The 13,962-nt window shown below is 40.4% G+C and overlaps 1 protein-coding gene across 8 annotated transcripts in view; it reads right to left on the reverse strand.

The window, feature by feature from the left end:
• Positions 1-13,962, reverse strand: part of NCOA2 (nuclear receptor coactivator 2) — a 202,746-nt gene that overhangs the window by 15,226 nt on the left and 173,558 nt on the right. For all 8 annotated transcript variants that reach the window (XM_013172477.3, XM_048077045.2, XM_048077042.2 and 5 more), the window contains 7 exons: positions 13,029-13,244; positions 12,252-12,381; positions 8,061-8,226; positions 5,654-5,932; positions 3,518-3,595; positions 2,742-2,982; positions 869-1,046 (listed from right to left, as the gene is read on the reverse strand). In XM_013172477.3, coding sequence (XP_013027931.2) covers positions 869-1,046; positions 2,742-2,982; positions 3,518-3,595; positions 5,654-5,932; positions 8,061-8,226; positions 12,252-12,381; positions 13,029-13,244 — 1,288 coding nt within the window. The remainder of the gene's footprint in view (positions 1-868; positions 1,047-2,741; positions 2,983-3,517; positions 3,596-5,653; positions 5,933-8,060; positions 8,227-12,251; positions 12,382-13,028; positions 13,245-13,962) is intronic.

The raw sequence follows: 13,962 nt of genomic DNA on the forward strand, positions 1-13,962 counted from the left end.
GGGTTTACTATAACCATGTCGACAAGCAGGAAGATGATTTGTAGTTGGGCTGGGATAATAAATGCAACCTGAGAGCATCAGGACAACAAAAACACTGTGCTAGAGACCTGTGGGCACTCCAGTCTCAACTGATACAGCTTGGTTACACACCAACCTGACAGATCTACCTGTCTTGCACTGAAAAGCGTAGATCACTGCCATCTGTAAGCTCGTTGCTGCCTACAGACTGTGTTCAACATCCAACCCGTTCAATGTTGACAGACTGATTATTAGAGATACACTGACTGGGGCATAGGCTTCAACTGAAAAGGTGACTGCATGCATGAGGCATTCTACAATGCTCTCAGAGAATGATAGTTATATGCTGCCCCCCCATATATGTGCAAGCACTAATGGATCGAACCTGGTTGTGCTCCAGCATTTGAGGCAGGAGGTGTTATGCAGTCACCGTAATTCCAGAGCAGTACAGAATGCACAGGCTACAGCTCAGCTGATCCAGCCATGTGGAAAGCAGTGTGGGAGCATAACATTTAAATCATATGCAGAAGAAATGCATCCACACAAACGTTACGAGCTGGAGCTCACTGTGCAATACAGCTGCTTCTAAGGACATACAGTGTTTCATCAGTTATCACAGACAAAGCAATGCATTGTGTGGATGCACGTCTTTTAGCTATGCACTCACTTGGCCTTGTATGAAGACTGTATTTAAATCAATTCGTCAAGCCAAATTGAAAAGAAATCTCTCTTAGGATAGACAGTTAACAGCAAAGAAATACATATAAACAACCCCATAAATAAATGGAGACCATATGAGCACATAGACCCACTAGTCTGTGTGCTCATTTTTGTTTTGTTCTGGATTTACCTGTTTCCACCCATATTCCCTTGTGCCCACCCATTCATCTCCGTAGAGGACTGATAGGCAGGATTTGCCTGAGACTGCTGAATCATGGGGCTTTGAGTATGAGCTAGTCTTGGGGACATCAGTGGACTCTGAGGAGTGGTGGCCCCTGTGAAGCCTGGATCAGGCTGCTGACTAATACCTAAAGAACAAAAAGAGAAATTTAGCCTCTGTACATTCAAAGCTAAAAGATAAACAAACAAACAATAGCTCAAATGTGCAGACATTTCTGTACAGTTCTGCTTATATCACCTGGAACCTATATAACCTTGTGTCTTAATATAGGACCTAGATTAAAAGCAAGACATCATAAACTAAATACTACACATATAACTTTAACATTTTTTTAACTTAAGTATGTTGGCTACTTGTGTGTCGTAACTATACGCGCAGTCTCTTCTCACTAAAGATCACAAAGAAAAACACTTAAGTGATATATAAATATATACATATATATTTAACAGAAACTGCATTCAAAGCAACAAACAAACAAACAGTTTGCTTCTGTCTATAAATCCATTTTTGCAAAAGAAGTCACCACCTTTTAACACTCAGGCTATAATATTCAAGTTTTTCTAAACTTCCTAGAGCCTTAGTATCTTGATTTCCATGTCCATGCAAAAACAGACAATGCCATTTTGTGCAAGGATTTAATCATTTTGTAACATAAAAAAAAATCTAGATATACAGAAAACAATTTAAGCTGTAAAATACCAACTACATGAAGAAATTTTGTTTTAAACCAAGTAATTTTGGTATCAACAATAGCATACTCCACAGCAACAATCCACTCTTAATGCTGGTGGTATGAATCAGTTTGTATGAAATCAATTCCTATATTTGCTGTCTGCATGACTTAACTTTTCTGTATTTCAGTCTATGTCATAAAAGGAGAATAATTTAATGTCCCTTTGTTTTCATAAAGCAATTACAAATATGTGGAGAGAAGGTGCTGTTACAACTTAGAATATGGTGTAAAGGATACCAGACCAGAATAGATAGCAAATTTAGAATTGAGTGGAAATAATTTGCTTTGGTTTTATCAGCAGAATTTCATATTATTCATATTTATCAACATTTCATGTTATTCAATATAATGTAACATAACTTTTATAATTCTTAGAAATAAAATCAAGAAGGTCTTTAAAAATAACTGTGTGGAGGTCTAACTTACAAAGCAGTATGCGGTTTTGTAAAGCACACAAACAAAATGGTATTAGCTATCATATTACAAACAGGTTTAAGGATGGTGAAGAAAGTTTCTTATCAGAAACGAATTTTTATTATTTAAGCTCAATAATTATTTGTTAATTTTATGTTAAAATGTACACCAAAGGACTGGCAAGAATTGGGAAGAATATATTTAAGCAATATTTTATTACTAAAATGCAAAAAAAATCCCTACCAACATAAGAATGATTTAAAAGGATCAGCTTGTCTTCTGATCACTTTATGTGGTTTGCCAATATCAGTTCACATTTTTTTCTTCATTTGCACTTTTACTTATATACTGATTTGTTTAGTCAAAATTCAGGGTCTATCAAGCTAGTACACGTATGTATATGTGTACATGTGTGCACATAGCTATGCATATAAACAAACACACGTGTTGAACATTTCTGCTATTGCTGAAGAAAGAAGCAGTCCTCAGAGAATTCGTGGTACTTGAGCTAGGGAAGTGGAAAGTAACTTGTCGCATTCAAGGACTCCCAAGAGGCCTAAACCTCCACGCTTCCCATCTTTCCTTGGGAGCCAGACAAAGGGCTGTGCGATTGGAGCCTGGGGGAGAAAGGACGGAAAGGACTGCCAAAATAACCAGGGAAGGTAGAACCAGTACCATAGTTTGGAGGAAACGGAAACTGCTGTGCGTTTGCCTGTGGGATCCGCGGATTGCTCATGGTTGCTGGTATGCCACCGGCGGCCACCATGCTCGGGGTCATGCTCAAGCCCTGCCCTCGCATCATCAGTGTCCGCTGCTGCACCTGCTGCTGCTGCTGCTGCTGCATCTGCCGCTGCCGCAAGTGCTGGCTCAGGATCTCCCGCTGCCTCTGTGCCAGCATCTGCGCATTGATGGGGCCCTGGAGGGAGAACCACCGCCACCTATCAATAAATCCTGCAAAGGCAACCTGACCTGCAGAGGCATCACCACTGAAGCAATCGGGAAGATCTCAGCTTTTTTTTTTTTCTTCCCCACCACACATCTAACAATAATATTAAATGGGGGAAAAGAATCCTGTTAATAATTCTGCTGGGAAAAATTTCCAACAGTGAAAGTGTCACTAACAGAAATAATAACAGCATTTAATGTTGTAGCAATTTTTAATTGCAAATAGAGTAGCTCATTTTAAAAAATGCATCTTTAGTAAATAAGAAGCCTGGTTAAAAATGCAGTTATATCTATTTCTAGTAAATAACTACCCACCTTATGTAAATATGAGACTCTCAGAAATAAAACAGCAAAATACTTATCATTTAGACTGCATTATTAGTATTCAAGCTTTAACATTTGTTGTATGTATTAACAATATCACATTACTACTGTAGTTTAGACTAATTTGAGGGAGAAACAGGAAAATAAAGTTTTTTTTTTTTTTTAAGTACTGTTTTCCTCACCTGTGTGGGCACTCCAGGTCTCAATGACAGATTCATGTTGGAGACACTACTGATCTGATTTATCAGTGGCTGCCGATTCTAAAGAGATTAAAAAAAAAAAAAGGAGAGTTCTTAGCATAAACATCTTCCCAATCAGTAGGTTTGAGGACCTAGCTGTACAGATACAAGGAGGTACTAGTTTTCCTTCTGGTCCTGTTGTCATTCACATAATCCTACTTCAGAAGGAGGCAATAAATGATATACAAACAACTACACAAACACTAAGCCATTTTCCAAATACCATCTTTATGATTCTTACCCTTTTTCAGTTTGGGACTGGACTGTTGAGGTTTACTCTGAATTAGACCTTATCCTTATGTTTAAGGCAGAAATCATGGAATCCTAGAATATCCTGAGTTGGAAGGGACCCACAAGGATCATCAAAGTCCAACTCCTGGCTCTGCACAGGACCACCCAAAAAACAGACCATGTGTCTGCAAGCATTGTCCAAATGCTTCTTCAACTCCGGCAGGCTCGGTGCTGTGACCACTGCCCTGGGGAGCCTGTCCCAGTGCCCGACCACCCTCTGGGTGCAGAACCTTTCCCTAACCCCCAGCCTGACCCTCCCCTGTCCCAGCTCCATGCCGTTCCCTCGGGTCCTGTCGCTGTCCCCAGAGAGCAGAGCTCAGCGCCTGCCCCTCCGCTCCCCTCGTGAGGGAGCTGCAGGCCGCCATGAGGCCTCCCCTCGGCCTGCTCTGCTCGGGGCTGAGCAAACCAAGGGACCTCAGCTGCTCCTCACACATCTTGCCCTCTAAAGCCTTCACCATTTTTGTAGCCTTCATTTGGAAGCTCTCTTTTTCACCAGCCTGATGTAACCCCACTTATGGTAAGCCTTTGAGCCTGACCCATCGGCCAATTGTTCACCCACTGTATTGTTTTCATCTAGCTATATGCTGGACATTTTGTCCAGAAGGATACCGTGAGAAACAGTATTGAAAGCTTTACTGAAATCCAAAAAGATTACATCAACTGTCTTCCTTTGGTCAACTAGTTGGGTGACCTTGTCTTAAATGAAAATTAAGTTTATTAAGCAGAACTTCCCCTCGTGAACCTGTGTTGGCTAAGAACAGTGACCGCATTGTCCTTCAGGTGTTTTTCAATAACTCCCAGAATATTTTTCTCCATAAGTTTACCAGGCACTGAAGTGAGACTGAAGTGTGACTGTCAGACCTACAATTATCAGTCTTCTTTCTTGTTCTTCCAGAAAATTAGAACATTTGCCAGCTTCCAGTTAACTGGGACTGACTGAGCTTTGGCCACACAAAGTTTCTCCTTACAGAGGCGAGCAGCATTCCTGTAGTCCTCCCATGTCTCCTAACCTCACTTCCAGCGGCTGTACACTTTCCTTTTTTTTCCACTTAAGCTCTAGAAGAAGATCCCTGCTCAGCCAAGCTGACCTTCTGCCCCACCTGCTTGACTTATGACATTTTGGAATTGCTTGTTCATGTGCTCTTAGGAGGTGGTACTTCAAAATTGACCAGCACTGATGATTTTTCTTCACAGAATCACAGAATGTTAGGGATTGGAAGGGACCTTGAAAGATCATCTAGTCCAATCCTCCTGCTGGAGCAGGAACACCTAGATCTTCCTCCACTAAAAGCATTAGTATCTTTTTGTAACACTGCAAACCTATATATTTAAAAACGAAACAAGAAAAATGATCCTCAAAAGTAGATCAAGGCAAAAAAAAAAACAACAAAGAGTGATAAAAAGAGAGAATGTATGTAATATCTTACCAATGTAGGATGCAATAGATAATGAATGTAGTTTACTGGAGGAGTCAAGATATAACAAACAGAAAAAGACCTATGCAACAAAAGGCTCAATAAAAGTGTCAGACAGGCTTAAATACTGGGCACAACCTTGTGCAATATTATAGACAGAGTAAAGGAAAGCAGCAAAAAGATCAAAAAAGATAAAGTGAAAGGTCAAACCTCATCAAACCTCATTATGGCTAGTGTTTTTAGTTTAAAAGTGGAATTAGACTCTAATGAAGGAGTACACACTTGAACTATCCCGACCAAGCTGATGGTCAACATGTGTGACCCAAGCAAGGTGCCCTCACCCACATTTAGCCGTGCTGGGGTGGCGATGTACCTGCTGTGCCTGGAGCCTGTGTTGCAGCTGGAGCCGCAGCTGGTTGGGCTGGCTCTGGACGATGCTGGCAGGACGGAGGCCGGGACGGGGCTGCATGCGCAGGGCAGCATAGCTGGGACGCTGCCCCATGGGGTGGAAGCTGGGGTCCTGCATGGGTGCGTAGCTGCCCTGTGCCATCTGAGCCTGAGCTGCGTACTGCTGGGAGAAAACCGGAGCCTTCTGCTCCATCAGGATGCTCGACTCCTGGCCAGGGAAAGTCTCTGGATCGACAGCCTGGCTCTGCAGAAATACAGGAAGAACACAAGTGGTTGTTGGGACGTGATTTTTCATAGGATTATATGAGACTACTGCCACCCTGCAAAAACATCATTTCAGAATATGAACATTTTTACATAGAACATGATGTAAATTTTCTCTATTATTTTTTCTTTATATTATTACATTTCTTTATTCTTAAAAAAAAAAAAAGTAGAATTGTATTTTGGAGTAATAAAACATTCATGAAGACAAATTCCCCTTCCCTTCCCTTCCCTTCCCTTCCCTTCCCTTCCCTTCCCTTCCCTTCCCTTCCCTTCCCTTCCCTTCCCTTCCCTTCCCTTCCCTTCCCTTCCCTTCCCTTCCCTTCCCTTCCCTTCCCTTCCCTTCCCTTCCCTCCCCTCCCCTCCCCTCCCCTTCCCTTCCCTTCCCTTCCCTTCCCTCAAAGACCCACATTCTTTGTAGTGTTCTTAACATAGCCTTTTTATCATTGTTAACGAATACAAACCCGAAATGACAAATTCTGTAATAAAATCTATAAATAAAGTTTTGCCAGGATATTTTGCCATTGAATCAGAGACAAATTCAAAGACATTACAACTGAATCAGGATATGAAAGTAAATTTTTATCAATTTCTTTAAACAACATAATGACTTGAAATAAAGATGCCTAAAACCATTACAGAAGCTAATGTGAATAAAGTGCCTAATTCTTTCAGGGCACTTTTGCACAAACTGATTACTGTTAGCATAAAAAAGCTAACACAATTCTAAACTCTATTCTAGATGCCTCCTAATATTTGCTCTAGCCAGAATAACTTTATAGCTTATTCCACACTGACCTTGGAAATCAATTTAATCTAAATTTCAGTGCCCTCATGAAAGAAGGAATTTAAGCTCCTGTAAAATGTTTGATGGGTATTTTTAGAACGTTCTAAAATGTGACAGTTCTCTTATCTGCAAAACTCTTTAAATGTTCCCACTGAGATATTAATTAAGTAGAAATATATTTAACACTAGGTTTGAAATAAAACATTATTCATTGGGGGATGGTATTCCAAAAGCTATATAATAGTGCACGGAAGTTTCACACTGCAAAATTGAAGTTCACCAATAAATTATATCTCCATCATAACACTTCACTGAGCTTTGTGTTGTACCAAATAGTCTTGGGGATAGTTTTCACATGTCCAGTATTTCATTGGTCCTATTTCATAGTTACAGATGGTGCATGGATGTGAAGAGATAAAAGTGGTATCTAAAATGCAGAGCTAGTTCAGAAGTTATCCCTAGGATGCTGATGAGTGCCAGGAAATGAAATGAGTATTCTAGGCTTGTCTGAGAATATTAAATCATCATATAGGTGCATATGGCTGTTTTGGAAATACAATTCTGATGTCAGAAACATCAAGCACTAGCTTTTCTCCAAAACCTTTTCTATTTTTTTAAATACATTTTTGCACCATAAAGGACTGAAATGGACCAGAACCAAAGGAAAGCTGATAAAAAAGAATGGTGGTAGAAAAAAAAATCAAACAAATTAATGCTGCTAAATATAGAAAAAATGTTTCTATTTAAAAAAATAAAAAATAAAAATATAGTATTAAGTACTTGGAATGAAACTCATTCTTTATCTCACATTAGTCAACAAAGAAAAACAACTGTGGGTGAAATTACAGTTTTACTTATCCGAAAGCTTGCTGCCACCATAATACAAAGGTCTTGTACAAAATCTTGCTCCTCTGTTCCTAGGTCTACATATTCTTTTTTTAATTCTTTCCTATGCCCTATTTCTGGCCAAGATCTTACCTTTCTCCCACACAAAGTTGTTCCTCTGATCACCAGATAAGGAGAAGCCTGTTCATTTTTCAGTTTTGGTCAGTTTAGTTGTATAAAGCAAACTGGCTCAGCAAAGGTCAGAAGAAGCAGAGCTAGGCGAGGGTGGCAGGGAAGGAAGTATAAAGCTGGGGCCGAAGCAAGATTTTCAGGTGACATCAAGCTGTTAGAATGACTCCCACTAAAATACATAACTCCATCTTAGCTTGTAAGAAGTGTATTGTAATTCTCTTCTTCAACACACATTAAACCTCCACTTAGACAACATGTCCTTTAACCACAATACCTAATATATGCAATGTAATGTCCACTATACCTGGCTAACCAGTTCTGGTATTCCCAGAGCTCTGTCGATTTCTTCTAAACCATCAAAATTCCTTAGTGCCATATAAAGCTGATCCAGGAGAGCACCCTCATCAGTTGGTGACTCTGATGAAGGATGATTACACAAGAGATCATCTGGTGAGCTGCCAAATGGTTGCCTGTGAAAACATGAATACAGCGATGGTAAACAGCTGTTGGAAAGCAAGAAATAATATCAGAGGATTAGTAGTCAAATTGAACTAACAAGTGGAGACAGAAATTACTTTAATAGCTGTCAATTTTGTTTAGAAACCTATTCTGGATGAAAGTTATGCTTCCCAAAGAAATAGTTAAATAGCATGATTAATGCCTGCCAAGACCCTTCAAGCACTGTGTATCTGACAAGCAAGCAAATATACTGAAGACATGTCTGAGTACTGATTTCATATTACAGAGAGGAGCATATCAGCATGGAAGTCAGTATAGAATATATTCATTGAACACAGAAGATTAAACTTTTTTTTTTTTTTTTTAAAGCTAACTGTACCTTTGAATTGTAAATGTTAGATTAAGTATACTGTCACGAGTAGAGAAAGCATTCATTTTCATAGATACTCTTAACTGGTTGTCTAGTAAGCTAAGCAAACTTAAAGGGTCATATCGGGGTCCAAGGACTGCCTGAGCTCTCACAGGCCGAACATCTGGAAGAGCTATCCAGAAGCATGAAAGAGCAGGAAGAGAAGGACATTCCCCTTTTGGTTTGCAGCAAAACACTTTATCAACTCAGCACATCTGACGGAATTGTACACTTGGGTACCAGTTTATGTACTTGGTTATATGCCTCAGAAAAGCATCAGCAAGAATTTGGATACTGCCAGGCTGAGTGTGCTGCCCTAATAATGCTGCGTACCTCACCCCTGAATTCGTACGCAAAGCACACTCACTTTCAAAGGCAGAATAAAGGTTTATTCCAAACCCAAAGGACAAAACTTACCAAGAAATAAACTAAATCTGATGTGAAACCTTATCAGCAGACAAAGGACATGTTTTTGTTTTGCACAGTTCACACACAAGCCCTACTTCACATACAATACTACAAGACTACAAGAGAAAATATAGAGCAAAGCATTCTGCAAGCAAGGGCAGCTACTATGTGCGCATCATGGTAGAATTCCTTTCCAGATAATTACTCAGGGAAAACAAAAGCTGTCACACATGGAAGGAGGAAACAGCTCTATATGTGAACCCTTTTTATATGCCTGTTTGGAAAAACAAAAAAACATGTTTATGTAGTTAGCCTCCATAATGAGATATATGGTTGCCATGGAAGTAAAATCTCTATGCCAAAGCTCAGCAGAAGGGAGGAGATGCATCATTAGGCTATACACCTAAAAAGCCCCAAAAGACAGTAAACAAGAAAACTAATAAGATTATATTAATTTTAACTAGATCCCAGACAGTAAAATATAAGTATGTATATATATGATGTACCTTTAAGACACTGCAAAATTGTTAATCTGTCTCATATATAGAAAAGTTTCTACAACTCTCACGGACAGTATTATAAATCAGCAAAGTGGAAGAGCAAAAACAATTCTTCAGTCAAATTGCTTAGAAACTTTAAAGATGACTTACAAATATGATCTGGAAACACAGACAATTAATGGGGCTAGCAAAACAAAGCAAAACAAAATGACAAACAAACAGAAAAACAACAACAACTTCCCAAAATTGTAAATGGGCATGAATAAATATAATAAGAAAGTGTTTAAAGCATTTGTCAGGTTCTGTACATTAACCAATGACAATTACTTTTTCTTCTTTCTTTTCAATTTCTTTTATATACCGGAATGATAATGTTTAATTTTTGTCTAAACAAATTATTTTAACTCACATTTTGACTTTGTAACAAGTTACATTACATAATACTCACGGAAACAATTAGATACCAGGCATTAATCCAAAAAGAAGCACCAAACAATTCATCACCTCTACTTGGGGGCTATCAGATGCAGTGCAATGGGATTTTTTTTCTTTCCACCACCTCTAACTATAAGGAAATTATGAGAAATGCAGAAGTAACAAAACTGGAGAATTACCTGCCTGGCTTGTTGTATTGGGTTTACGTGGCAAGGTTTTGGTAGCAGGTGGACTACAGGGGTGGTGTCTATGAGCAGAGCCCAGCAGCTGCCCCATGTCAGATCAGAGCCAGCTCCAGCCGGCTCCAAAAGGGACCTGCTGCTGGCCAGAGCCGAGCCAGGGAGCAATGCTGGTTGGGCCTCTGGGAGAGCAGATTGAAGGAAGAGGGGGAAAAAACCGCTGTGCAACAGCAGCTGGGAGAGAGGAGTGAGAAGCAGCCCTGCAGACCCCAAGGTCAGTGCAGAAGGAGGACAGGAGGTGCTCCAGGCAGGCAGCAGCAGTTCCCCTGCGGCCTGTGGAGAGGCCCCTGGTGGAGCAGGCTGTCCCCCTGCAGCCCACGGGTCCCACACGGAGCAGATCTCCACGCTGCAGCCCGTGGAGGAGCCCCCGGTGGAGCAGGTGGATGTGGCCTGGAGGAGGCTGCGGCCCATGGAGAGCCCCCGCAGGAGCAGGCCCCGGCCGGAGCTGCAGCCCGTGGAGAGGAGCCCACGCAGGAGCAGGGGGTCTGGGGGGAGCTGCCGCCCGTGGGGGACCCGTGCTGGAGCAGTTTGCTCCTGGGGGATGGACCCCGTGGTACGGAGCCGTGTGGGAGCAGTTCTTGAGGAGCTGCTGCCTGTGGGCAGCCCACATACAATCAATGCTTGGGAGGAGGAGGTGGAAGAGCGTGGATGGGGGAAAGTGTTTGTAGTTTTTTGTTGTTGTTGTTTGCTTATCACTGTTCTAGCTTGTTGTTAGTAATAGGTCATAAATTTTATTAATCTTCCTATGCTGAGTCTGTTTTGCCCGTCACAGTAACTGTTGAGTGATCTCCGTGTCCTTATCACAACCCTTGAGCCTTTTACATTTTATTTTCTCCCCCTTTCCCTTTGAGGAGGAGGAGTGAGAGAGCAGTTGTGGTGGAGCTCGGCAACCCAGCACGGTAAAACCGCTACACTTGCTGATCACAATATGTGGTCCTGTATTTTATCTTAGGGTATCAGTATAAAAGTGAGTAAGGTATGTCTACAGTGCTTTCGGCATATGGACACCCTACCAGAGAGCAAATTAGCATTAAACATTTTGAAAAACTGGAAAAAATTAGAAAAGTAACAGAGAATATGCCACACAGTTAAATTTATGTATAATATTTTAGAACATCCTTTTGGAAAGAAAATTAAGATAACGTAGTCAGAAAATTAAACTTCCTTCAAACAAACTTTTTCCAGCTGCTTCCTCCTCATTTCCTTTTCAGCACTCCTATCTGCTACTGGAAAAGATATCCCAACTCATAAATTCAAAACATCTCAACATTTCCTCTTTATTTGTCTGTCCATTTTGTATTACATATACAGTATGTATCTCTCTAATTTAAGCTGCAAACTTTTTGAAGACATACGTGTCTTTTTAGACAAGCATGCACTGCTTCTCATAGGTGTGACATTATTTAAAAGGCATAATAATAAACAAAGTTAGCATTTTACATGTAGGCTAAAATAAAGTGTGATTAAACAGTGGTGGTTCTGGTTACCTGAGAAAGAACTAACCTCATGCAAGAGGCAGCCTCCATTTCACTTCATTTTTCTTCCCTCACCTTTTACAGAATTTAGGTCAATTAAAAAAACCCAAATAAGAGAGGCGTTGATGAAGTCCTGCACTACTAAAAACACTACCCCAAGGCAGGAAAAGACAGCTATGTTGTAAATACAAAGGCTCTGGCATTTTTCCACACTGAGTTTTAAATACTTTCTATGTACTTAACAGCACTATGCACTGTTAACAAGAACACCACCCAAACCAGACAGAATCATGCCCATATTCATGTATGAGAAGTGAAATTGATGAAACTATCTGCAGCACTGGCAGCATTCACTGTTACACAGAACTTTCAATTCCTCCAACACATTAAATGGCAAGGAGAGCATTTTTAAGTGTTACCAGAACACATATACATTTCATGAGCACAGAATACTACACGTGTTAAATTGATATGCATATGGTGAGTATTTTACATAGGACTTTACTTCCATGAGGCATATATACAGGCCTGTAATCTCTCTCCATGTTTTGATGCATCGCTAAGACTTACCTGTTCTGACCACCAAAAGTTGCCTGGTCAATAGGCAAGATGCTGTCTGGCCATGGTGCGGTCTGATTTGGAGGGGCCTGTTGTTGGCTGTACTGAGGTCCTCCTATGTTCATCTCCAATTCAGATGGCCCTAACCAAGGAAAAATAATGACATAAATTTTTCTTCTTTCATGTTAATCCTTTCCATTGAATTATCTATGTTACAATAAAAACACCAAAAACATTAAGAGTTGAGTAACGTTACACTTAAAAGCATTGTGATTTTTGGGGGGTTAAATATCACTTTTAAAATTAGAACAAGTAATGTAAGAACTGTGAAAGGATTCAAAACCATAAAACAGCAAACATGACATCACAGATGCAAAAAAAATAGTAAGAAAAGCATTAAAAAAAGGCAGTAGATAAAGTCAGTATCATAACAGGAATGTACTTGCTTTGGAACTGGTCAAGTACAATGACAATATTCACAACATTTCCTCTTTAAAAAATCCACAGTCTTTAATGAGCAAGAACAAATTCATATCCTCTTTCTTAGGAAATCCATACCACTATGGAGTTCAAGTGTATCAGGAACTGTTCCTAACAACACATGCATTAAAATTAACATTTTACACACCTTCCTTCCTAGTCCCACAGGAAGCTTTCACTGTGGAATAGAGTTCTCATCAAATCTATAATTGAAGTGAGACTTTTTTTTTTTCTTTCTGCCTTATCTTTGACAATGCAGTGCATGCAAAAAGTCCCAACTCCACAAACTCCGCATACATGCAGACTTACCCATATTCATGACCTGAGATGGAAGCATCTGCCTTGGGCCAGGCTGGTTGCTGGGTCTCAAGGGGATGCTGGCTGTGGGGTTGCGGATCATGCCTGCTTGCACTGGCCTGTTCATGGCACTAGCTGTGGGTGCACAGGTTACCCTCACAGCAGAAGCCTGGCTTCCCCAGTCTCCAGATGTCATGGCAGGTCGTGGGGCATTGCCGCTGATCATTCCTGCACAAAAGCCAGACAGATTCAGGTGCAGGAACATGACTCAGAGCAGCTTTAGCATTGCAATTGGCTGATGAGCTGAATTTTTAGAGATGAAAATGCAGCAGTTTCACTCAAAGCACATTGTATCACAACTGCTTGTCCAGATGTGCAAGGCTACAGAATGATGCCTTACACTGCTTAGTCAAGGCAGTGGAGATTATTATACATTTTGCATGAGGAAGATCCTTTTATCATTTCTGAAACATTGTTGAGAGTAAGTGTTCCCACGTGTAGTCTGCAACAGGTGCTGAGGGTGTGTGGATAGCCCTAACTTCCTTCCTCAGGAAATGAATCACGTTTGCTGATGTGTGTGTCAGTGCTTTACTTTCCAAGTGCTAAGTGAGAATGAAGACTTGAGTACCAACATGTTATCACTACACATGCTTACAAGTTAGAAGGATTAAATTTAAATTTGCATTCTGCAAACATCTTTTGGTAAGTCCTTTCATTCATAGCCTACAGCCTTCTTAGCTTCAAGGCTTACCCAAGATAATCTTGAACCAATATACAGTGCAGGGAAATTACTCACAGGAACTTTCCGATAGATGCTGAAGTTCATTACCGTTATTTTAGGGGAAGTCCTCCTACATCTACTGTAAACAACTGATACAGTTTATTTACATTTGGAATATACACAGTACTACACTCTGACAGTATTAAAACAAACAAACAACAAACA

Source organism: Anser cygnoides, chromosome 2 (assembly GCF_040182565.1).
Source record: "Anser cygnoides isolate HZ-2024a breed goose chromosome 2, Taihu_goose_T2T_genome, whole genome shotgun sequence".
Lineage (NCBI taxonomy): Eukaryota > Metazoa > Chordata > Aves > Anseriformes > Anatidae > Anser > Anser cygnoides.